The following is a 26,429-nucleotide window of genomic DNA, read 5'->3' as shown; positions in this document are numbered from 1 at the left end:
CTTGCTCTGAGATGGGATGGTTTGTGTCTTCTCACGAAGGTACCCTGAACCTCCTGCCTAACCAGAAAACAGATCTGCTATACCCTCTTGTTCCTCCTTCACTCCTTCCTGTCAGGAACCACTGTCTAGGGTGCCCAGAACTAATCCATCTGGTCCTTAGTTTCCATGGCTAAAATGGAGATAAAAATGGTGAGTAGGGTTGTTGGGGAGGGTCAGATGTGCCAGTGCCTATGAGAGCACCTTTGTGGTTGAAGAGCCAAACGATTTTGATACACTTGGTCAGGCAGTGGTAGGTCCGGGCCTCAGTTTCTCACTAAGTCTGGTCTTTCCCAACTCCAAAATGGTTCTAGAACCCATCACTTGCCTAAACCCTTCTCTGTCCTGGTTTAGGACACTTTTTTTCACAGGGATCTTGGGCAGCAAGGGGAGAGAGGGTAGAGGCTGAGGGGTCTTCTGACTCTAGTAAGAGGTTGCCATAGCATCACAGGTAAACCAGCTGTTATCCTGCTCAGTGTCTGGCTGAACTCTTAGAGTAGATGCTGGGGAAAGATTTAGGTGTTAGTAGGGAGAATGAGGTAAAGTGACTTATAATTTACTATTTTAAAACCTGGGCATTGAGTTCTCATGTCTCAGGTTTCTGGATCAGTCTGAGAGATCCAAACCTGGAGGGAAAAATAGCCCCTTGGAACTGGTCAAGACTTCAATCTGGAGAGATGAAGAGGGTGTCCAGAGGAAGGGGCTAGGTCCACAGGGAGTATCTCATGCCCATAAAGAGCCCTTCAGTCCCTGAACCCACAGTCTGTCTTTGCTGCCCGGAAGATTGAGCCCAGCTCTAGCCAACCCACTTGCAAAGCTGGGCAGGTCTCCATGTTCCCATCTGTACAAGGTATGGAACTGCTGTCCTGGACTGGAACTTGAGCAAAGTCCAAAGAAGGGGTTTTGGAGTCTGGTAAATATCATGTTGAGGGCTGGCACTGTGTTTCTTTGTCCCCAGAGCTTAGTGCTGTGTGCCCACTGTATTGTAATAACACTTCTAGACTCTACAAGGTCTACCTTGTAGACCTTGTGCTTGACTGAGACACTCACTTTTCAGAGCTTAGGGGCCACGTAGAAGAGCAGGGGCCATGGGGTTCCTTAATAGGCCAGGCATAGAGGGCCATGAGAAGAGCAGTGAAGACTCTTTGAGGGTTGGAAGCATCTGCTCTACCTACAAGCCCTGCCTAAACATCCTGGCACCAGGACATATCCTGGACAGAGTGAGAATGGAATCCCCATCCTGGCATCCCAGAAAAGCCCTTGAACTGAGAAAACTCACATTTGGGTCCTTGCTTTGGGAGGATCACATCCACAATACCCTGCATTATACATGCCTGTCCTCCGTGTCCGGGGCCAGGAAAGACTTCTCATCTCCCATTCCATTGCTCAACAATTTTCATTTTTCTGTCCAACCTCTGAAAACCAAAAGGAGGTCCTGAAGAAATGTGATAACAGATTCTGCCTAAAGGACTAATATTGTCTAGGTGCGATCAAGATCGGAAGCATCAATTATGATCCTAGCAGCCATCTTGAAGGAATATGACAGCCAGTGGGTTTCCTGGATTGTGAGCTAGTTAAGGCTTCCCCGCTGTACTGCTGCCAATAAGATTTATGACCCTGACAGTTCTGTTTCTTTGCCAGGTCTCGGTTTCCTCATCTGTGTGAGGTTGGCCTGGATCAGGGATAGTAAATGGGCCTTATTTCAGTTATTAACTGTTGGTATAACAAACTACTCTGAAATTTAGTGCCTTTAATGAACATTTTTTAGCTTCTGATTCTGTGGCTTGGCAGTTAGGGCCGTGCTCAGTTGGGTGGTTCTTCTGTTTATCTCAGCTGGGCTCTCATATGGCTGAAGTGAGCTGGCAGATTGGCTGGAAACTGGTTGGTTCTAGGTAACCACCCACTTATCAAGTTGTTGGGCAATGGGGGCAACTGGGCCAAGATATTCCTAGCATCCAGCAGGCAAGACAGGGTATGCTTGTGTCATGCTTGTATGATTCCATTGGCCAAAGGAAGTCATATGGCTAAGCCTAGATTGCTCTTTATGGCCATAATTTGTTTTTAATTTTATCGCAGGCCTCATTTCCCTTGCCAATTTAAAGCATCTAGTAGAAGCAGTTTTTAGACTATGAGGAAATAGTAACATGGTAGTTTGGTAATGTTTTTTATGGGCAAAGAATTGAAATACAGGTATGTGAGTGTTGGGTATTAGCTAACCCTGGCCAGGACATATATTGTCCCATAAGGACATATATTACTGTACAGTGGGCCATCTGATAAGACCACAAAAATACATGAGGTAGAGCAAGGCAAAAGATTCTCAGCCAGGTGTCCTGGGTTTGGATTGTTTGCATTTGCTCCACAATTATTTAGGTGACCAAGTCACACTTTCCTTTTTAAAAACTCTTATGTGTTATATAAGGGTTTGGTTATAACTGGGTTTTTTTTTTTTTCTGGGCTGGGAGCCAGCCACCATGCTGTGAAGAAGCCCAGGCCACACGGAGAGGCCATGTGTACATGTTCCAGCTGACAGCCAGTATCAACTATCAGACATGAGTGAGGAAGCCTTCGAGATGACTCTAGCCCAGCCACTGTCTGAGAAGTAAGAAAGAACTGCCTAGCTGATCTCAGTCAAAGCTCAGCACCATGAGTGAGAATAATCAAATGATTGTTGCTGCTTTAAGCCACTAAGTTTTGGAATGATTTCCTGTATGTCAATTGATAACCAGAACACAGACTGAGACTCAGAGGGGTTAAGTAGCTTGCTCTACCTTGGGGCTGGGTTAGGAGTATAAACTTTGTGTTGAATTGAGTTTCTGTCCAGACTATTTGTTGTGTGACCTTAGGCAAATCATTTAATGTCTCTGAGCCTCATCTTCCTCATCTGAAAAAGCAGAAAAGAGTACATTCTTATTAAGACAATACTTAAATAAATGAGAGCACTTACTGCCTAATTCAGATTCAGGTGATTTTCTCTTAAAAATAACAGACCATAATTTCCTATTTTTTTAATACTTACTTTTATACTCGCCTTGTTTGAAGCATATTTCAGGCAGCTTACAAAGAGCCAAAAGAATATTATAAAAGCAAGACAAAGGAAGGTAATAGCAAGGAGGCTTTTTTTTTCTCTTAGTGTTCCAATGTCTATGAGTTATTGCAGTCAAGAGCAGTGTCAGTCCAGTCACTAGGCCCATGGGGCAAGGCAAGCTGGTCCTCCTGCTTGTGTGAATGAATAGATACCTCTATCCTCTGACTGGTCAGTGGACTCTTGGTACACACATACCCTTCCATGCACCCCCAGTGTATCTCCTGTGGGAGCCCAGATGATCAGGGGTGTCTTTCCACAAAAGTGCAGCAGCCTGGTCCTGTTTGGACAAGTACATGGGTTTGGCTCTTCTAGGTATACAGAACAGAAAACTTAACAGGGTTACCCATTTCCACTTTCTGACCTCGACCCCATCTCCCCACCCCCCAGTCCCTTCTAACAATAACCCCTCTTATTCCTCAAACCCCACCTTCATTGTCTCTGTACCCTGCACATCCCAGTGTCCAGCTCCCTGACCACACAGGGAGCTGCCTAAGGTGAGAGACTGTATCATCATCCTTGCCCATAGGGATTTTTTAAAAAAGGAAAGTGTGACTTGGTCAACTACATAATTATGGTGCAAATGCAAACAATCCAACCTAGCATTTACCTTTGTATTCTTATATACTCTACCCCTGTAGCATTTGACTACAGAAAGTGGGATAGAATTTATCCATCTACCTATCTACCTATCTATCTATCTATCTATCTATCTATCTATCTCACATCATGCCTATATATAGGCATTTCCTGGGTGCTCTGTTAACAGATTGCATTTTCTTTTTTAACCCTCACATCAGTCCCCTGGAGTTGGAGATACTCATCCCGTTACCGATTGGGAAACTGAGTCTCTGGGCTGAATAATTTGCCCAAAATCATGTCACTTGGAAGAGGTGGAAGCAGGATGCAAACCTGGGCAATCCCTCCCTACATGTGGGTCATAAACGAGTCTCAGACTCCTCCCGATTCTTGTGACAACAGTCTCTCCTCCTCCTCTGCAGTTTCCTTTGCTGACTCTTCCTCTTATGCCAGCACCTTTTTATCCTCTTTAATTTTCTGTATAGCTTCCTGCCTGACCAAACCCATGGCTTCAGACTCCACATTCATACTTCCATAATCTCCACCTCTAACTCAATCCTCCCCAGAGGATATACAGCTATCTGACAGCTGCACCTGAATGTCCATGAAGGCCTCAGCTGAGCCCTGTCCCTCACCCACCCACCCCACCCGATCTTTTTCCTTATGAATCCTGCATCTTGGAAAATGGCATCACAGTCCACCCTGTTGCTCAGGTCAACATCTTCCACTTCTCCCAGGTATGTCTTGGCCCTAACCTGTTTTTCACCCCACTGCCTTGGTAGGTTAAGCCCTTTTTATCAATTACTTAAATTTTTGCAATAACGTCCTAACTAGTCTTCTTGCCACTTACTTCCCATCAGTCTTTCCTCTTTACCACCATCAGTTATCCACTGCCCAGTGGGTAAATTCCAGACCCCTTAGCATGGCATATAAGCCCTTGAGGATCTGACACCTTCCTTTCTCTCTAGCTTAACACCTCCCCTCCCCAAGTCTGCCCTCTATTCTCAAGCCACATGTAACTAATTGTGATGAGAACTGTTTTTCTGTCTTTACAACATGAGGAATGTTCTTTACCTTCTACTAGCTAACCCTCATTTATCTTTTATAGTTCAGCTCAGAAGTCACTTTCCCAGACACTTGGCTGGCCTGGGTTAGCACTGGCCACTCCTGTGTTACTTTTATCACAGCTTTTACAGATTATATATTTACAACTGATTTTACTCATCTGTCATTTTTACTAAACTGTAAGCTTCTGGAGGACAGGCTCTGGAGCCCAAACGCCTGGGGCCACATCCTGATTCCTCATTTAACAACTACGTGACCCCTTGGTCTGAGTCTTCATTTCATCTGTAAAATGGAAGCAATAGTATACCTACCTCAAAGGGTTGCTGTGCTGATTAAATGAATATATAGGCATCTAGAACAGGGCCTGGCACAAATTAGGGACTTTGGCAATACTAGCCGCTTATTATGTAAATGATTACTTAAAAATAGCGCAGAGCCTGGGCCACATGAGAAGCATGTCACAGTGCACTGGTCTATCTGTGACTGCAGCAGTCATAATTCTCAGAGGCCAAAATAGTTTATGATAGTGATGCTGTTGCCCAGCGTGATATGATTAGGTTTGGCCAACTTCCCGTGTAATATTTTGGCTTTAATTTGGTTCCTGGCTCATTTAAAAGCTCATGAAAATCTGCAGCTGATGAATAAAACTTTATAGAGACGTTCCTTCAAATGGTGGTGTCCAGTATGAAGACTAGCTGTGTTCAAACAGAAGCCAAGCTTAAATCAAAGGGCAGTGATTAGAAAGGTTTGTTACCAGGGAAGGTTTGAAAGGACAAGAGTAATGGCAGGCACTCAGCAGGTGTTTAGTCCTCACCACCATTAATGTGACAAAGCTCCAGGGACTAGGCCTCTTGCAAATCCTTGGGAGAGTCTGGTGCTTCTATGGCCAATGGTGGTAGGGTTTATCAGGATCACTGAGGCAACCATCCTGTCTTGAAGCAGGTCAGTCTTTCTTTAACAAGGTCAGTAAACCCACTATTACCATAAAAATAGGAGGAATACCTACAGTCCTCAGGATTTGTACACTTGGCAGGGCCACCCTTTGGGAAAAGAGATAGATGCTTAGAAATACTATCAGCCATTAAGTCTCCTCCCCTCGGACCAGGGAAATTCAGCCTAAGGGAATAAGGCAGACCTGGGTTAAGCACACTTTTTTGAGATAGGCATTTTCTCATTTTATAGATGAGAATGTGGGATATAATCAATGGTAGAGGACTACCGCTCCAGACTGTTCAAAGCCTATACTCATAGCATTATCAAGAATTAGCAAAACCCACCATTAGGGTACTAACTTAATAAACCATGGCATAACACGAATAGACTCAGGCAGTTTTAAAAACTTACGAAGACTGTACTAGCTTGGAAAAATGTTCTTGGTACTAAAAGGTTCTATGGTGATAGGATTATGGGAATTAGTTTTTAATTATAAATTCATCTTCTCAATTAAAAAAAAAGACTACCACATGCCATAAAGCCCAACTTCTAAAAACACATTGTAAAAAATAATGTCCTGTTCACATGGGAAACCTTAGCATTGCCGAGGGAGCGGGAGGCCAGGTCATATCTGGGGCCTCATACACCACAGCAGTACTTCTTCCAGGCTGTCCAGCCTAGCATTTTTTCTAAACAGTTACCCTGCAAAGTGTTTTGGAGGGAGAAGGGACTACAGGTCTGCATATTCTATGTTCCTCTTAAAGAAATTCAAATATTGGAAAACTACCTACAACTTAACCTACAAGCTAGGCACTGCTTGCTCTAGGCATGGGGATACATCAGTGAACAAGCAAACTGTTAGCACTTATGGTGACCTGAGGGGAAATGGTATTTTACATGCACGGAGAGGGACCTCAAGTGTGGGATGAGCTAGGATACCTAGGAAAAGCTTAAGATTTTCTGAAGTGGGGTTGGGGACAGGTATAGGGTTTTCTAAAGACTGAAGGTAGAACTGCATGTTATATGCTAAAGAAAAATGCCCATCAGCACACAAAACACTTTTCCTTAGGCAGTCATGGAACATGTTTATCTAGTCTCAAACTCTTATTTACCATGGGACCTCCCCTCCCACCCCCACCCCTTGCATAATCAGAAACACTCTTCAACATTCTTTTCTAAGATGCTTTGGAAATGGTAGTCTGGTTCCCTCCTTGTAACCAGAACACAGCTCTTGATCAGAAACTCAACTGCCTTTGCTTTGTCACTATAAAAGATTCCTTCCAGCTGAGTTGTGGTTGGTGTGAGGTAGCAGAGACAGGAGACTGATGGTACTGTGACCTAGGGCAACCCATTGTTTTGAATGGGTTAGCTATAGTCAACCTAGTTTTAACCAGACAGAAGTTCAACTGCACTATCTTAAAGGGCCAGGATCAGTCCAGAGACTGTTTTGGGTGAAGGTAAGAACTGGTATTAAATTGCCAACAAAACTATGTGCCAACCTGTCACCAAACTGTAAAGTCCCATGTCTTCCCCTAAGGGGGTCCCACTAAAGAAATGAACAAAACACACATATATATGCACAAAAGCGCTAATTACACAGGAGGCACTGATCCTTGCTTTATTCACGCAGAAACATCTGACATTAGGAATTTTGTGGATGTAGATACAAAAGAAGGAAGATGAAATCATAAACAGCAGTTGAGTTCATCTGGGCAGTGGTGGCAGCTCAGTCAGTGTGTAGTCCCCTCAGGACCCACTGGGTTGAGGGAATGCTCTGCCTGCTCCACCACATCTTGGCCAGGATGCTTTACAACACTTGGCCTGTACTTTAAGGGTCACAGTGATTAAAAACAACGTCAAGACATTCAGGGCTTAGTGACTGCCCCTGGAATAGTCTGGCAACAAGAAAGTAAGGAGCAGAATTATGCCCTTATCCTCGGCAAGTGCGTGCAAGGCAGATCACAGCAGACATGTAGGATGATGTTTTCCCCAGTGCTCGGTAAAGAAATACCTTTTCAGCCAAACCCTCAGAAGGCAGAACCAGAAGGAGGCACCAGAAGCACCACACAAGAAGCGTCACCTCTTGGTTTCTCATGATCATATTCAAAAGCTACTTTAATACAGAAAATAGAAAAGCATTTGTGGTGGGCCCTTTTCAAACCCAGAACACAGGCTGGGGAAGCAAGAAAAGCTTCCTCTAGCATCATGGTTTGGACTTCCGAAAGTTTTTTCTACTGCACATGCCACAGTGCTTCCTCACCAACAGATACCCAACTAGGGTTTTTCTAGGTGTGTCAGTTACAAGACACACTTAAAATCTAAGCTTCTCTTAGTGGCCAATAAGGAAGAAAATTCTGAGAAAGGTACTTAGCACCTTGAATTCCCTCGTGGTAAAGAAGACTCGGCAGTGAGGTAGTGGCAACAACCCTCACATAATGAAAAGAATTCAAGTTTATATAATCATTCCCTGGACACTGAAAATAGGCTGTCTTCCCAGATTGCATGCTCCAACCACCCTCTCGTATGAAGCTGTGTCTGCTTCATGTTTCTCGAGAAGCTGAGAAGGAAAATGGCTACCTAGCTGAAGCTTCTCAGGACAAGGATACAGAGACCTCGCCAGAGCCCAGGCACAAACTGTTTTGCTGAATTCATTAAGCATAATTTTTTTATAGAAAAGAAAACTGAAGGACAAACCAAATTGAAAGAATCACTGTTATAATAACTTTAATTTATCTTGCATTTTACAGAAGTCTATGAACGATTTTAAAAAAGCACCGCCTTACCCCATCACGTTTCCCTGACAGTTGTTAAAGTAGGCAATGAGTAAGTCAACAGCTTGAGCATCGGCATCTTGCAAGGATTTCAGACCAACAGCCAATCGCCAAAGAACTTGGCAGCTTTTCTATCTTGTTTTTAATACAATGGTATATCCACTCTGATGGTAACCCTGTCCAGCCACATCTCCACAACACACTTCGCAAAATCAGTGGTGATTAGCAAATTAGTTAGCTTTGGCACGGAGCTGTGCTCTTTTGCCCGTGACAGCCTGGAAGCCAGTTTTGATGCTGGCAACAGAGCATCGAGAATGACAAGTTTCACACTGTAAGAAATAGAGTCGGGTGTCCTTTTGCAGGATTGTGTCTGGTGATCGGCATGTGTGACAGGTGACATATTCCTCTGCAGGAAAAGCAACATAAAGAATTAGATGGTAGCCACAGTGAGTGAGAGATTTCTTCTCTCTAAAACACTTCACCGAACTCCACAAGCCCACACTGGCACCCACACCAGGGAAGCTTAGCTGTACTTAGCTATTCCAGGGGACAAGAAGACACAAGTTATCTCCATGTGATGCTTGAGATACTGAACCATGGGTTGAAAAAAAGAATGTCCAAAGCAGCAGCAATGCTTGCCAGATACCTACTCTTGGTTTTGTCTGCAGGAGAGCCACTGAGAGAGGACTTACTAGCTTTCACAGGTGGGAACAGATCTGCCAATTTTAAGTGATTAGGAAGGAAACAAAGCTGGGCTGGGTCAGGCCTGAGTGCAGACAGATTTCTCTGACTTGGCCTTGAGCCTGGAACCAACCAGCAGCCTTGATCAGCTAGGTCTTCTGAGGAAACCCAAACCCCTCACCACACCACAGTCACTTCCCTTCATCTTTTAAGGCCACCCTTTCTGGCTTCATTACAAACCAACAGCTCTCCCCAAAATATTGTAGCCCAATGAGAGTATCTCAGAGTGATGTGTTGAAATTAAATTATAAACTTACTGATATATCTTCTCAAAACATTTTCTATCTGTTTCTGTTGGAATCTTCCCTTAATTACAAGTTGGTTATTACCATCTATAGAACCACTAGGAAAGAAAACAAAAACATCTCCATTATTGTTTTTTCCTGTAAGGAATCAAATCCCAGGACCTTTACATTTGATGAATTTAAAATACATTCAATGGTATGGGATAAGTTCTAGGAACAGTACTGACTTCCCAAAATTTATTTTTAATTAGTAGTTGGTGCCTGATGACATATCCTTACTTCCTAACATTAAATTCAATTTCAACTAATAAAGTCACCAGCAACAAATTTGATTTATAACTGATTTCAAGTCTAAAACAAATTAATTCCTTAACTGTCTGTGTGATGACCCATTCATCCAAAGGAAAATCACACTTTTACTGAATGTATACCATTAATATATAAAAGGAGCTATGAATATCTTAAAAAAAACTAAGACCTAACCTTTTGATTCAGTCATATACAGTTGATGAATATGTTCTAAAATTGATTGTATTTAACTATGTAAGCATGTTAAAAACCACTGGCACAGGGATCTATATTCAATAGCTTATAATAACCTATACTGAAAAAGAATATATATATATAAAAAAAACTGAATCACTATGCTATACACCAGAAACTAACACAACATTGTAAATCAACTATACTTCAATAAAAAACAAATCATTGCATTGTACATTTAAATGTATGTACTGTATCTATAAAATTATTACAACCTCTCTCCCAAAAGCACAGCTGAAATCACAGGCCTCGTATTGTCAATGGTGCTTAAAGAGAAACTTTTTGAAAGAAGTTGCTGACAAGTACTTTTAAAAAAGCAAAGCTCTAGGCTAGACATCACTTGTTAAAAATTGCAAATCACAAAGTGAAACAACAAAATTCACCCAGGCAGTATTAAATTTATACTTGTTCTGTATCTCATTATAAAACTGACTTTCGCAAGAATCTCTCCTATAATTCTCCTTTAATATTTTCCTGTAAGGGTTTATTATCATCCTCCATGGACCCAAACCCTTAATCTGCAGGCTATGGTGATTCCATTGCTTGATGTAGGAAAATTTTTCATTCATTGTCAAAAGAAATTTAGTTTTCTTAACCCTGTAATATTTTAGCCCACTGGCCATAAGTTCACTGGTCACAACTTGTTGTAATTCACCTCACCTCTAAAAACTGTAAATTATTTTTCTGAGAAGTAGGAAACACACTGTTAGCTTTCATTCTTTCATCAGTTTATGCAAATTAAAAAATAAACAATGACTAATACATTCAAAATGTAGAATAGATAAACAAGATTATACTGTATAGCACAGGGAAATATATACAAGATCTTGTGGTAGCTCACAGCAAAAAAAAATGACAATGAATATATGTATGTTCACGTATAACTGAAAAATTGTGCTCTACACTGGAATTTGACACAACATTGTAAAATGACTATAACTCAATAAAAAATGTTTAAAAAAATTTACATTTACAACAATTCTACAACAAAGCCTACATATTTACCACTGGTCAAATAAATTACTCCTCAGCCCCACAGCAAGTATAGCCAATCCCAAACTGAGTTTCAAGAGTAGGAAGAGAACAGAACACCTTAGCTATCTCTGTACTGCCAGCAAGGAAAAGGATTAAGACTTTAATAAGAGTCCAAGGTCCTGAGAAAGGCAGACCTGAGTTTGTATCTTGATTGTGCAATTAACTAGCTGTGTGACCAGCTACAATTTCACTTCACTGAACCTGCTTCCACATCTGTAAGACAGGGGTAGTTAGTGTTAGTTTCTACTAACAGTTCATAGAGCTGTTGTAAAGATTTGAGATAGTACCCAAAAAAGTGTTTGACACACAATGGGTACTCAGTAGGTATTAGTAATATTTATTATGCTCTAATTCTACAATACTTATTTTTAAAGGGACATTTGGCTTCCCAGCAACTTAAGGCCAAACTCACTGGGATGGGATCCATGGGATCCTGCCTCTCCCCACCACCACCTTCCCAAGTGGGGATGGACTGGCTTGGTGTCTTCAACAAGTGAGCCCTAAAGACAGGGGAGTAGCTATTTAATTATGAGTCCCTGTTTCATTGTTTCTCCCCTAGCACTCATCAATCTGTAAGTTGTATTTCATCAATAGCCTATATATAATTTAGAAAATAGTGGCTTCCTCTGAAATCTAATCTTTGCTCCATAAAAAGACCCAAGAATTCCAATTAATGACAAGAAACTCTAAACATGGCAGAGCCATGGTATTCATTCTGGTACACCAACAGGCCTGTTCACATGAGCCACCATGACCCTTATTTCCTATTCCCAAGCAGCCAAGCTAAGCTCTCCCATAGAGATGAACTGACTTTCTTCCTTCATTAGTCTAAAAGTTCCTCTGACAATCAGATGCATGTTTTTCCTAAGCATGTTACATATTCTTTTCAAGATAAGTTTTTATGAAATATCCAATAACTATATATAAAAACTATATATAAATACAAATACAGTTTCTTACCTTGTACCCAACTCAGCCAATAAAAATGCAAGGAGATGTTTGGGTTGACGATGTAATCTAAAAAGATAGTGAACGATATAAACCTTATCTTTCATAGAAATCTAACCAAACTTCAAAAAACCCCACCCTGTTCACTGCTTTAATCTGTGATTACTCAGCTATTAGGTGAATTTCAGTACAATTCATCAAACTCTGACATGAAGATAAATATGACATTATTTCTTTACATTTTAAAGCCCATAAAATATTACATTTACAAATGTATACCTATGAGTAAATGTCTATAAACGGACAAAAAATACCAACTTTAGAGGATAACAGATTCTTCTGGGAAGGAAGGTAAAAGAGATCAGAAAGAGATACAAAAGATGGCCTTAAACTAAATATAGAGCCCTTTTTAAAGAAGTAAAAAGATCTGAAACAAATGTGCCAAGAAGTCAAAATACACCAAACCTAGGTAATGAATACTTGGGTGTTTGTTATGCTAATCCCTATATATTTCCTGTTTGAAATTTAAAAAAAGAAAAAAAGAAGTATTTCATGGCAATATAATAGCAGAAAAATTGAAAACAGATAAAATATCCAACAACTTGGGGGTGGATAAATAAATTATGGTACATTCATTCTATTCTGCTTTTGAAATACAGGCCACTATATACAAAAACCAAAAAGATGTATACATGTAAGATGAAAAAAGGAAACAGAGCAATGCCACTCAATTTCTTTTTCACTTTTTAATTTCATTCACTTGGCAGTATTTGAGCTTATTCCAATAAGTAGGTACTACTATTACAATTTTCAAAAGTTATTTTTCCTGAAAAATGTAATGAGTAAGGGTTGGTAGAAATATAATAAAACAGGTTGGCACTTAGATTACCAGTGTGAGTATAAACTGGTATAAGCTTGTTGGAAAATAACTTGCCAATATTTGCTATAAAAATGTTCATTCTTTTTGACCTGACAATTCCATTTTGGGAATTTTTGCCCTAAGGCTCTATTCTGAGTTACTGCCCAGATACATGTATAAGGTTGTTTCCTAAAGCTTTGCCTCTGATAACGAAAACTTGGGAGCAATCATGTCCAACTAAAGAACTGTTAGAACATGTTGTATAAAGCCTAAAAACATTTATAAAGGTTATTTAATGTATGGGTAAAAATTTCACAATATATTAAGAGAAAAAATGTTAAAAACCAATATGATACCAATTTATTTTAACATATTTATATGCATATAGCTAACTAAACATAAAAATATTAACCTATGATTCCCTATCTCTTAATGGACTCACAATTTCTCATTTTTTAAGTAGGTCTATATTATTTTTAAATTCTTCTGTAATAAGCATATACTACTGTCATTAGCAAAAACAATCTAAAACCTTTTAAGTTATGCCTATAAGCAATGAAAACAAGTGATTATTTCTCAGCGGGGAATTTTTACTGATTTTTTGTTTGTTTGTTTACTGTTGGTTTCCCTTTTATCTGCAATAAGCATGTATCACTTATGAAACTGAAGAACAAACAGGAGATAAGGTCAGATGCCTTAATAAACCTGACAGAAAAGGTGTAGCTGAGGAGTTCTGAGAAGAGCCAGGACAGTGACCTAGGCGTAAGACAGGCATAGAGTGCAATGATAATTAAAAAAAAGTTGAAATCTCATCAACTGTGTCTTGACAACAAGTATCCAAGAAAGAAGCACACTAAATTTAGCTGCTTTCCTGAAGCTCACTGCTTGTACTTGCTTGTCAGGCCCATTCCAGCCCGATGAGCTTTTCTACCACCCAGGGCTCCCCAGCCCCTGTCGGGGGACTACATTCAGCCTCCTCACTCTTCACTCCTATGGTTAGGATCCTCTCATGGCTCAGCATGAGGTGGCTTCTCTCGCCTCTGGATAATAAGCCTAAGAACTATGAATCCAAAGAACTCACAGACTTGAACTGTGACCTCCCTTAACCCAACCCTGGCATCTGTGCATTCTCTCTTTCTACCTGCAATAAAGTCCACAATGAGGATATTTAACACATACTCCACTGAGAATCTGGTATTTGGGATACAGACTTCGCATTAATCAACTTACAGTTTACAGATATCTGTAAAGTTGACAAAAGAAGTTTTCTTGGTTCCTACTCGGACGACCTGTGGTGGTTTCATGACAAATTTCCTTTTCTCTCCAGCAACCATATCTGGATTCTTTTCCCTCATGATGTTGAACACTCGATTCAGTAGCTATAGAGATAAAGTGGTATTCATGTACATTCTCATTAATAGCAGGAGTATAAAGTTCCCACCCAAGTCACTGTGCTTTTCTTTTAAGCAGAGCAAAGTTTACTTTTGACTAAATGTACACACACATGTTCTGGGAGTTTCTTGAAAGCAAGACTCAATCCTCAACCAGGAACTGGTCCATTATGGGTGCTCAGCAGTTCCTTGATCAAAGTTAAACAAGGAACCCATACTAATTCTGCTGTTTCTGTGGGAAAGTATATGCTACATGGAAAAGTAAGATTCAGTAAGCCCAAATAAGCAAACTCCAGACTACCCTGGCCCCAAATTAGCCACTCCCTCTCCCTACTGTCCCCACTTGTCCCCTCCAGTGGGGCTCCAGTGACCTCAAAAGTTCATGGATTCAGATGGAACAGTGAGTACTATGACCACCACACTGTGGACCACATGCCCCACACATGGGCATCAGGCAGTGTTGTGCATTGGCTGTGTTACCTCTCTGGGTCTGTTTCACTATTGAACTGTACTTCACTGGCGGTTCCAATTCAAGGAGTATTTATCCTGCTTTTCTTTGAGGTCTGGTGAACAGTTTAGCCTTTTCTCATTACAGAATTTGTCTTACCTCCTCATATGTGTAGTCTCTTTCTGAGCCTGCCCAAGCAGGGCCTGTCTGGTTACTGAATGAAATACCATCATCTTTTTTGCTGTCTTCATCTTCTAAAGCTACAGATAACAAAGACTGTAAGAATGAGGGGGAGGGCCTGATACAGTAACAAAAAGGGGGAGAAGGGAGAAGCAGATCTAGAGAAATGAAAGCTTCAAAGGTATTTGTCTTCCATCCCACAATGCTTTCACAACAGACTCAAACATAAAGGCATCCAGGCTCACAAATAACCCCTTATTCACTGAAGACATGGATGTTATGACTTTCATAAACCACCCTTAATAGAGACTTCTCTAATTAGGAATTTTTGGTAATACAGACACACTGAACTGTTTCTTGATTTAACAAACATAAGATAAAATAATGTGCTCGGATAATTAGAGGAAAAAAATGTCCAACTGTTTTGTAGCACTTAAGAAACACACACATCCATAAAAACCCATCTGCTGACTATACTAAAGTTCTCTAAAGACCCTATAGCACTTAGAAACTAATGAAACAGCACTTTGGGCAAAACAAAAAATTTTTAACATTATGTAAAATTCAGTTACAGTAGTTTTCCCAATAGTCTGAATCAGTATGTTTTAATGTAATCACAATTGCCAATTCTCCCCCAATGAAATCTTTAATTTTCATTATCAAGTTAGATTCTATTTCCTTTTAGCTTCCATTATTAGGCAGTGGAAATAAGGGGCAAGAAAAAATAAAAAAGAAGCCTGCCCATGAAAGAGACTAGGCCAAAGGCTTATGTAGCCTAGAAATGAGCTGCTTAGCCCCCAATATTACCTTCATCTTTCTCTAGTATTTCATCCTCATCTGGGAACTTGACGTTCTTCTTTTTCTTCTTTTTATTGCCAAGCATAATGTCAAGGTCATCCTCTGGTTCAGCTGGTTCTTGAACATCACTATCAATCTTTAGATCCTAAGACAGTGAGATAAGACTCTCAACATTTTGCTACTAGGATTATTATAATATATATATTATATATATATATATATATATATATATATATATATATATATATATATATATATATATATATATATAATATATATATTTCTAATGACATGGCCAGACATCGTTTTAGAGGGAAAAAAATCAAATATTCAAAACTGAAATTACAGATCAGGAATGTCTCTCACAGGTGAACCAAACTGGTTCAAAGCTTCTGTCATTTAAACTGGAAAAATTTCAAGACACTTTTGTGGGATCGTTTCCTTTTTTTCAATCCATCAGCCTTGGGATGTTATTATAATTATTGTCCATGTTTTAAACCGGCCACAGTCAGAATTACCTGAGAAACAAAGATTCTTAAATCTTCTCCGTGACAATCTTCAGCAGGAACAGGGTTCAGGGAATATTTTACGTTAAGTTTCTAAGTATTCTGACGCAGTTAGTGGGAGGGTTTTTTTTCCTCCTGACATTAAACACGTGGTGTTTTTCCACACTAATTCTCCAACTCTCTGACATTAACTAGGTGACCTACAATTCAATTCAATTCTGACACGATCCAGAGTTAGTGAGACTCCTTGGGTTTAAGGGCTCAGCCCCACAGGACTTTCTTCACTGAGGCAAGGGCAAGTACAGGGTCCCCAGGTTTGCCACACACATGTCCTACTTGGATTCAAATTCATATTTTCCCACTTACACCTGTCCTCCCACCACTAGTTCAGTAATTTGCTACGACTCACAGAACTCAATAAAACACTTTACTTATTACTTTATTATATTATAAAGGATACACTCAGAAACAGCCAAACGGAAGACATGCATAGAGCAAGGAAAGGGGGGGGGGCAGGCAGGTGCGGTGCTTCCATGCCCTCTCCAGGTGCAACACTTTCCCAGCACTCCAATGTGACCACCATCCCTGAAACTCTCCAAACCTCAATGTTAGAGGTTTTCATGGAGGCTTCATCATGTAGGTTGTGATTAATTAAATCACCAGCTTTGGACCAAACTTGATCTCTAGCACCCTTTCCCTTTAGAGTGTGTGTGTGAGAAAAGTTCCAATCCACTAATCATGGCTTGATGACCAGCCCTCAACCTGAAACTATCCAGGACCTTCCAGGCACCAGTCATCTAAAAATACACTTATATCCAGAGATTCCAAGGGTCTTAGGAGCTGTGTGTCAGGAACCGGGAACAAAACCCAAATATTTATTTTTTATTGTATCACAGCCAGCCTGGCACCAGACTGTGAAAGTCTTTGGGAATCACTTCAGTAGACGGTATCATGAAAGAGGGAAAACACAGAACCCATGGAGAATTAGGGTCATGTGATGAATGAATGGAGAAAAGGTAAAGCCTGATTCCAAGATTAGCTGCTATAGTCATGGATGTAAACAGGGCATTTCACAGCCTTGAAATGAGTCATAAAACTCCCAGAAGAGCAAAAAGGGCCAGTCTCAGTCTCCAGCCTTCTAATCTTGCCTTCCTTCCACCAGCATATCCAACTCCCTATCCCAAGTGTGTCAACATTACTTATCAATATCTATATTTGTGTACCGACATCCTGAACTACTCTGTAAATGGGTTATAGTAATTTTAGAAATCTTATCAGCAGAAAAGCTGGAACAGCCAGGAGCAAATGAAGCTCAGTCTTGAGATCCCAAACCCAGCTGAATAGTCTCAGTGCCACATCTGGCCATCAAAGACCAATCAGTGTATTAGCTAGACAATACCAAACAAGAAACCAGATATTAAGTTAGTCTCTAAGATGAGAGCCAATAAATGAGAAACTTACATATGCTAAGTATAAATTAGCACATACCAGCCAGCTTCCAGTCCCATATAATTACTTATTTTATCCCAGTAAGATCTATTTCTAAACTGAGGCTAAGACCCAGTGAAAGGCAGAGAATAGCACAAAGTGTTTTTCATTTTCAAAAGCCCTGTAAAGTCTGAAAATTCAGGGGGAGAGTAACCCAAGATCTTAAAAACCACTTTAGTGTCAAGTTAATGTCCATGTCTTGGCTGATAAGGGTACTTGTAACAACCTCTTATGCTACGACTTCAATAGCAGAGAAAAAAGTATCCAAGCACTAAATAAGAATAGAGCTTACAAGTGACTCTTCGGTACAAAAGCCACGAGAGAAGGTGACCAACAAAACCTTGTTAACCAAGACCACCTGTGACACATCTCTGATTTGTCACCTTGTTACTCAGGATATTTATACCTCCTTGTTCACTATATTCTGAGCATTTCTTTCCCAATTTCCCTAGTAGGAAGAGAATTCCCAAACGGGAGAGAAACAGATAAATCCGGAGAAAAGCATGTTGTTCTAAAGAACTCTAAATTATTCCTGAACTAAAATAACCTCTTGAAAACAGGAAAAATACCTTATTCATTTCAGTACCCTAACAATTAGCACACAATGCCTGACTCACTATCATCACTAATACATTATTTGCTGAATTAACCAAGTCATCAAAACTGTGACACTGTTTCCAAAACTCAGTGAATTACTGCTACATGTGGGATACACCTTATTTACCTGAGTTTGAGAAAATAATTTACGAAAGAAAAATTCGGGTAGAGGGCACAAAATGGGACAACTTAGTGCATGTGTATGTGTATTCTTACTCTCGCCCTTTCTCTCTCTCTGTATACGTGAAATTGCTATTATCCTGGGTTTTATAAGTAGATGTTTGTAGTTTGTACTCTGTCCAAGATTCCTGGACAGGGTCTTTAAAATGGTAGCTCTAAGTAAGGGAAAAACAGACTTTCAGCTCCTTCCTCCATGCATCCTCCTATTCACCTATCTACCCACCTATCTACTCCTTATTCAAAAGAATTTTGAGATATTTGTATTGGAAATCAATCCAGTAATAAGGCAATCACAGGGCCTCAAGTACCTCCAAGATCAGAGAACTCCATAAAATCAACCTGAGTGCTCTGGTTCTTCTATAGGCCACAAAATCATTAGCCACCAACACAGGCTGGGGTTCATTCTTTGCTGTTCAGAGGTACACACATAATTTTGTGTATCCTTAACAAGCTACCAAAAGTTTAACAGAAGAAACCACAGGAATATTTGCTCTACAGGATTTCTCACTTACAGAAATATCTCTCCTCAGCCAATCTCAGTAGATTGACAAAAGGCGTTTCGTAGTCATCTTAATGGTACACAATACAATGTATAAAATCTAAATTTACATTCCTTTGAACCATTATCCCTTTAAGGTACCTAGGCAGACAATCCCAAGAAAATGACCTTAACATGGTGATTAAATAACAAATAGCAAAGCTAGTAAGAGATGAGACAGAGGGAAAAACACCAGCCATTAGAACCCTTCAAGTGGTCAAATTTTACCTTCAATAAGAAAGCAATACTACCTTTACACCTTCTTCAGCTTCATCAATATCAAATATCTTTTTTGTTTTTTTCTTCTTTTTCTTCTGATTAAAGAAGTTCAAATCATCTAGATCATCAGAAGCATCTAAAAAGACAGATAATTGAGATTATCAATTATTAATAAATAGCAGAAGGCAAAGCATCAAATTATGAGTTAAACCAATGTTTCAGCTATTAATTAAGTCACCAGAATAGAGAGATTGGTATTAATTAGCACAGTAGTTCATCCACAACCACAAAGGCTACGGTTCTGAAGAACACAACTCAAAGCTTTGTTGGAAAACTGTTAGGGGACCATATTGGGAATATTTAGTAATCTGAGCATATCATGCCTCATTGTTCCCACGACAAAATCAGGGCTCTAATATAATTTCCAAGGCTCTCCAGCTTTCTCTCTCTACTTCTGCCTACCCTCTTATCTCCTGTATCTTAAATCTTAGTTTCAGCCCAACTGAATTACCTCTGCTTCTTAGTGCAGTGTGTGATCTCTCACCTTCAAGCCTTCCTATGGGCCCTCCCACATAGCTCTTACCTTCACTGCACAAAATTTACTCCCACCAAAAAGTCTTCTCTAAGTCTACCTCCCCTTCCCCCAGTTGGGTTAGGTATGCCCTAGGTGCTTCGATAGTACTTTCTGTCACTCCAACAGAGGTACTTACCAGCTTACTTGTCTATCTCCCTATGAGATACTAAGGGGCTATGGCTTTCTCACCTAAACCTAGTGTCTAACTCAGTAAGTTATTCAATCAATCAAACAAACAATCAATCAACAAAGGGCCTTAAAAAGTACATCACGTTCATTAAAATAAGGCTATAATATGAATAAAATGAAATTTTATCCACCGTTAGTGAGTAATAATGGATTTGGTTCAGTAAGTTTTCCATTTGTTCTGCCCCACTATACACTAGGAATATTTTAAAACCCCTCTGCTACATAAGTTTTTCAAGAAGTTATTTATGAATTCATCTTGTCTATTAAAAGAATGATTTACTTTCCAAATTTGTTTTAAATATGTACAAGATGCTTGTACATGTAGCACATGGTAGATGCTCAATGAGTGTCAGTTTTCTCTGTCCCTAGCAGTGTCTTCTATTCAAAAGACATAAATATATTTACTGAATCATTTATTTCTAATACTAAAATAGTGTCTATGTTAGAATAAGAGTGAATAACCAATGCTGGTTTCTAAACCCAAACATTTTAGGCTGTAATTTAAATATCTTCTATATATTTTCAGAATTGCTTAAGACACAAAACTGACTATCTTGGTCCTATTTCTTTCTGCCTACACTCAAATACAACCACCATTAAAGTTAGAAAAGAAACCTTCTGACAGGTTAGACTGGAAAACCAGCCCTGAAATGACAGTTCTGTCATCTCTGCCATGTGCATTTGGTGGGAATTTCCCTGAAACAAGTCTATCAGAAATCTGGCAAGGTCCCATGCACACAGAATGCTGATGACCTCAGCTTCACTGGAACAGCCTTATCAGGCTGAGAGGTCACTGTGTGAACAAAATCCAAAACACTGATGGAAGAGAACCAGGTCTCCCAGGACAACAGTGACTCATATCCACCACTTACCTTTTTTCCTACTATCTTCTTCATCAGCTTCTACATCTTTCTCCTCAGTGGGTTCTGGCTCCACTTCTTTTGTTTCTGAGGGCTGGGTTTCTTCTGTCTGGGCATCCCCTTCCTCATCTAACATAAAAGGCTTCTTCTTCTTCTTTTTCTTCTTGCTCATAGTAGGATCAAAAATCATCTATTTAAAAGATAATGAAAAAGTGATTGTTTTTAATGATGTTCACATTCCAAATATGCTGTATTCTCAAAAGGCATACCCTTAAATGTAAAAAAGTATTTGATGCATTAAAGTACCTAAAAAGATTTTGCAAGAAAGAAAGAAAGAAAGAAAGAAGAAAGAAAGAAAAGAAAATCCACTCAACATTTTTATACTATTACAAGTTGGAGGGTTCCCCCCAAAACATGTGTATATGTCTTTTAATTTATAAATTATCACAAGATACAGCAACTTCACTTATAGTTTCATGAGCAACTTTAGAGACTTTATAAACCAATCACAGATTTTAGGGAAGGGAACTTAGCAATAACCTATGCTTCATCCCTTGCTTTATGGATGAGAAAACCAATGCACAGGCAAGTTATACATCCTTCATTTAAGGTTGGTAAACTGCAGTTGCTACACCAGAAGACATGACCTGATAAAAAACTAAAACATTTTGTCATGAAATTCAGACAAATCTTTGGATTTGGAACACAATGGAAGGAAATCCATTAGAAATCTTTCATACAGCAATCTCTATCTGAGTAAGAGAAATTTCTATGCAAACTTTCACTCTGGTTTTTGTTTCTGGAACATTAAAATTTTTCTTAGGTTATTTTAATCTGATGTGTAGTAGAGAACAAGTGAAAAACTAATTTATAACTTGTTGCAGATGGTTTGTAAAAATCACTTGAAAAAAATACATAGTTATTTTAAACGTAATAGTTTAAACAACATATAGGGCAGATGCTGATAGTGAAAAGAGTGAAATCTTAAGTCAAACAGGACTGTATTCAAATCCCAGTCTTTTTTCTCTAAGTCCCTGACCAATCTTTGTCCAAATTCTACCATGCTTAAATTTACCATTTTTGCCCAATGACCTGCTGTGACAGCACAGTAAAGTGTTTAAAAGCACAAGTCTGAAACCCAACTGACTGAATTAAAATCCTGGCTCTGGCTCTTACCTCACAAGGTTATTAGGATTAAATAAGTAATCAATATCAAGCACCTGGCACAGTCCCTGGAACAAAAGTACGCAATAAGTGTTAGCAATTATTATAATTTATGTAATGCTTTACAGTTGATGAAGTATGGTATCTCTTGATTTCTATTACTGAAATTTTATCAACTCAGGGTGATCTAACTTCCAAGACATACCATGAAACTCTGAAAAAAAAATTCCCAAAATTGACTCTAATTAACTTAAATTTCTTCATATCCCATGTACATTAAGGAAATTAAGCTACACTGAAACCAAACTATGGTCTGTAATTAGGTAGGGTAGAATCATCATCACCCAACAGAGAAGGATCTGCAAAACATTCTGGAAATTGATACAGCCTCATTTCCAAGCCTCTCCTACCTTAAGAAGGATCTAATCATATAAACGAATAATCCTGAAATGCAATCAGTCTGAGGAACATAATCTGACAAATTTAAAGAGGATGTAAGAGCCAGGAGGAAGGGGTTCCCCACTGCTGACCTACTGGGTCTTGGGGTCACCCTACACAGTGTTATAATCTGTTCCAGGGAGGTAGCTATAAATCATCCTCATTCTTGAATATGGCTATTTGGCTAAAGGACAGACAACACTCCACGCACTATAAATCTGGTTTTCTGCCAGGGTTTACAACTCATTTATTGCATTTTTTTTCAAGTATCAAGTTCTCCAGAATATTAGCCATCTTTTAACTATTATTTAGCAAGGCAGACCAAAGATGAGAGGGATCCTGAACTCAGCAAAGGACATCCTCACAATTGCCCTGTTATCCTGAAAAACATCTGTGCAGGTCCCCAGGGAAACAGTTTGGTTGTAAACTTATAAAGGGTTATAAACATGCAAGAATTATACACTGAAATAATTTAACACCTCTCTCAATTACCATGTCTGGATATTTTAGACATACATTCATCTCCTCATTTTATTCACACCACTTGGCAAGGTAAAGTTTAAAAATACGGAAACCAAGGATCCCAAAGCAGTGCTCAAAGCAGACCTCTCCCAAACCACAGGGCCACGTCAGTCTTCACTGAAAATGTTGTGTTTTTTTAAGACTTTCATATCTGACTTAACAAATTATCACATTCCAAATGTTTTATTTGAGACTAGTTGGGAACTGAAGAAGTAAATAGTTGCTCACAGTGCAGTTATGGAAAATCAGATTCTTCTTGAGCTATTTTTTAAGTCCACAACAGTTTTCCCTTTTCAACTTCCCACGTTAGGTTAGGCTGGAGGTCAGGAAAAGGGGTATCAGCAAAAATTACCCTGACAATAACCCAAAGTGCTTCAGCACATTGGAAGCCTACTCCCATCAACCATACCTTACCCAATATATTAACTTAAAGCCCATACCACCCCAGAAGGCAGGGTTACAAAAGAACCCAGAGAAGCAAGGTGAGCAGACCAAATGCTGTCTGCTCTGGGTGATGGGATTCTGGGAGATTTTTATTTCCCTTTATATTCTTCTGTGTTTTGTAGACTTCAGATAACATATATTTCATTTTTAATCAGAAACTTTTTCTTAGTTTAAAGATTCTTTTGTATAACACTTTACCATGTTGTATGAAAACCTGATGTTCTGATACTTTTGAGTGAGGCCTAGTAGTAAATATTAGCTACTGACAACACTTTAATGCCTCCAGATTAGGGAATTTTTCCTCACTAGGTAGCACCCATATTTCTAGAATACTGGTTTTTAAAGGTCATGTTTCCACTAGTTTAAAAGAGATTATGTTTTCTTGAATTTTGGGCTTAATCACCAGGTTTAAAAGGAAGTGTGTGCAGTTTATGTCAATTACATATTAAAAGACTAATGAAAAAAGAAGGAAATGTGAAGAAAAAAGAGATAAATTACGTCTTAATAGTAGGTTTTTAGCGCTCTATCCTGGCCACCAGGCAGGACTACTTCCACTCTTGGGAGTCCCTGGTAGTTTATAAATAATTCCCACGTACAGATTTTTTCACTTGATCCTTACAAGTCTGTAAAGCAGTCAGAAGTTAAGGACTGGCCAAAGAAAATTTTTAAAAATTAAACAGTATTAGAGGAACCTGAATCTGCACATACATCCAGAGTGGAAGCCAAAGGCTGGGATTCTAGTCCCATTTACTTGCTGTGTGATCTTGGGCAACTGAAGCCCTAATTTCCTGTTTATAAAATGGACTGGTAGACCTGAGAAATGCCAAGCTGCTTAATATTTTATTGACTTCCAAAGTCCTCTGTTGGAATGCTGGTTCTGACAAATCCTCTTCACCCTTCAGTAGTATTTCATTTCCTTCAAGATCTGATCCCACTGCTAAAACTGAATCCTCCAGCCCTCCAAATCGCTGTTAATGGCTCTATTTCTACCTCCTACCTCCTGTAGCAACTAGTAGATCTCTTAGAACACTTGTGAGCACTTTATCATAGAAAACACACACAGAATAGCACTCCACAGTACCTTGTTCTATTTAGGTACTTCATTAAAAGTTATGAAAATCTTAGAAAATGGGTAGAAACAAAATAAGAATGAGACACTGACACTCGTAACTTTTGAAATAGAGTGCCATAAAGCAATGTCTCCATGACCTCCAAGAACGATGTACTTCCCTTAGACTGTTTCTTTCATAAGAGAGCAAGAGCCTTCCAGTCATCTAAATGGAGGCTATAATGCATAGACTTGGAATTCTATTAGTGGCTCAGCCATTTACTATTTGATCATGGGCATTATACAACTCTCTAAAAAGCTTCAGTTTCCTCATCTCTAAAATGGGCATAACAAAACCCCCCATCTTAAAGGGTTGTCATAAAAATCAAATGCGAGATTGGAATCCCCTCCAGAATAAAATTCAAATTTCTTAATTAGGTCTTCAAATTCCTCCATGAACCAGCCACTATCTATATTTTAAGGGATTAACTAACTAAACTGGAGAATATTCTGCTTTCTGTGAGCACACTTACTTGCTTTAACCACTCCCTTGCCCTGGGACCAGGCCTTTCCACTACTTGTGGAAATTCAAAGCATTTTCAGGGCCTACCTCAAAAAGCCAAAACTCGAAAAAGAGGAAAAATTTCCTCTTCCTCTCTTTCTCTCCAAGGCCTTATAGGCCAAGCACTTGAATGTTTACAGAAGTGAATTACAAATTCAAGGGGCCAAAGCTTAAAGCCACATTTCATTTTAAGCCATTTGGTTAAAATGAATGGGATGAATCTGGCCAAAAAAGATTTGAGAAAATTTTCTGATGTACAAACACGACGGTAGAAAAAGATCCTGGCAGCTCCGCAGCCTGAACTTCCCGCTGACGTCGCTGCGAGTTTTGCTAAGGAAGGTTCAGGGACTCCCGCTCTAAAACTTTCCGAGGTTAATCACTTTTTCAGGTTGAAGGATCTTTTACTCTCGTCCTACCCTCCTCACCCTCTGGCCTTAAAAAATAATAATAATAATGCCCGAGATGAGAACAAGGGTAGACACGGGGTAGGGTAAGCCAGCCCGTAAAGTTTTAAACGAGGGCGCAGAAACGGAGCCGAGAGAGGCTCTTCTCTGCACCACCAGCGCCCAGCGAGGGACAGCTGGAGCTGTAGCGTCAAATCGAAACGAAGGCAAGGGTTGCCAGCCCAAACTCAAGTCATCTGGGCCATTAAACGGACATTCAAGCCCTCTCCTGGAGGGCGACTCAACGTGCTCTCCATTCCGGAAACGCGGGCCACGGAAGGACGCCGGCCTCAGCGCCGCGGCCCTGAGGAGAGCCGGGCGAGGCCAAGCTCGCGGCTCCGGAGCCCTCGTCAGCTCTACCGCGCCGGGCCGCCTAGGCCCGGCTGTCCCACATGGCGGCAGCCGGCCACTAGGCCGCAGGCCCGGTCTCCCACATTGGGGTGCGTTTGGCTCCCTGCCTCAGTCCTTAGCCCTAGCGCCTGCCTCAGGCCCTCACCTCGTCCCCGGACATGGCTGCGGCTCGAGTGGGCTCGGCACGGACGGAAAGTCGGACGGGTCAGCCCCAGGCCCCGGCTGCAACGTTGCTCCTGCCGACACCTCTACCACCACCGCACTAGACTCTTGCATCAGCGAAAGGGAACGACACCCCGCCCTCACCTCCCAAGCTTTGGAAATGCGCCTGCGCAGAGCTCGCCAAGGCGCAGGCGCGCGGAGGAGCCGATTTAGCGCGCGCCGACTGGCGCGAGTTACCAGACGATGCCATGGCGCCAGGCAAGCCGGGACTCGTAGTCCGCATAGAAGAGGCGGGGGCTTGCGCGGCGGTCGCCCAGCAACCTGTGCGCGTGCGCGACGTCTGAGGAAGCCGGCCGGGAAGTTTCGGTCTTTCCGGCGGCTCCTTTCTCCTCAGGTTTTTGAACAGAGAATCCGTGCTGTTCTGCATTCTTGTAGAGTGAATTCGGGGCCGCTTTTCCTAGGTTGGGGTTGTGGGTAAGGTACTCAG

At 40.3% G+C, this 26,429-nt stretch overlaps 1 protein-coding gene across 1 annotated transcript; it reads right to left on the bottom strand.

The window, feature by feature from the left end:
* Nucleotides 1-8,396: 8,396 nt before the first annotated feature.
* On the bottom strand, nucleotides 8,397-26,098 carry EIF2S2 (eukaryotic translation initiation factor 2 subunit beta). The gene is made up of 9 exons (XM_010975137.2): nucleotides 25,926-26,098; nucleotides 20,821-20,998; nucleotides 19,218-19,321; nucleotides 15,667-15,802; nucleotides 14,839-14,939; nucleotides 14,071-14,219; nucleotides 11,994-12,050; nucleotides 9,468-9,553; nucleotides 8,397-8,875 (listed from the first exon to the last, which is right to left on the bottom strand). The coding sequence occupies exons 1-9, from the start codon at nucleotides 25,938-25,940 to the stop codon at nucleotides 8,700-8,702; spliced, it is 1,002 nt and encodes a 333-aa protein (XP_010973439.1). The 5' UTR covers nucleotides 25,941-26,098; the 3' UTR covers nucleotides 8,397-8,699.
* Nucleotides 26,099-26,429: the final 331 nt, after the last annotated feature.

The sequence above is a fragment of the Camelus dromedarius genome, chromosome 18, assembly GCF_036321535.1.
Source record: "Camelus dromedarius isolate mCamDro1 chromosome 18, mCamDro1.pat, whole genome shotgun sequence".
In the NCBI taxonomy this organism is placed as follows: domain Eukaryota; kingdom Metazoa; phylum Chordata; class Mammalia; order Artiodactyla; family Camelidae; genus Camelus; species Camelus dromedarius.
Note: the sequence above shows the minus strand (reverse complement) of the source record. Positions and strands in the feature narration are given on the sequence as shown.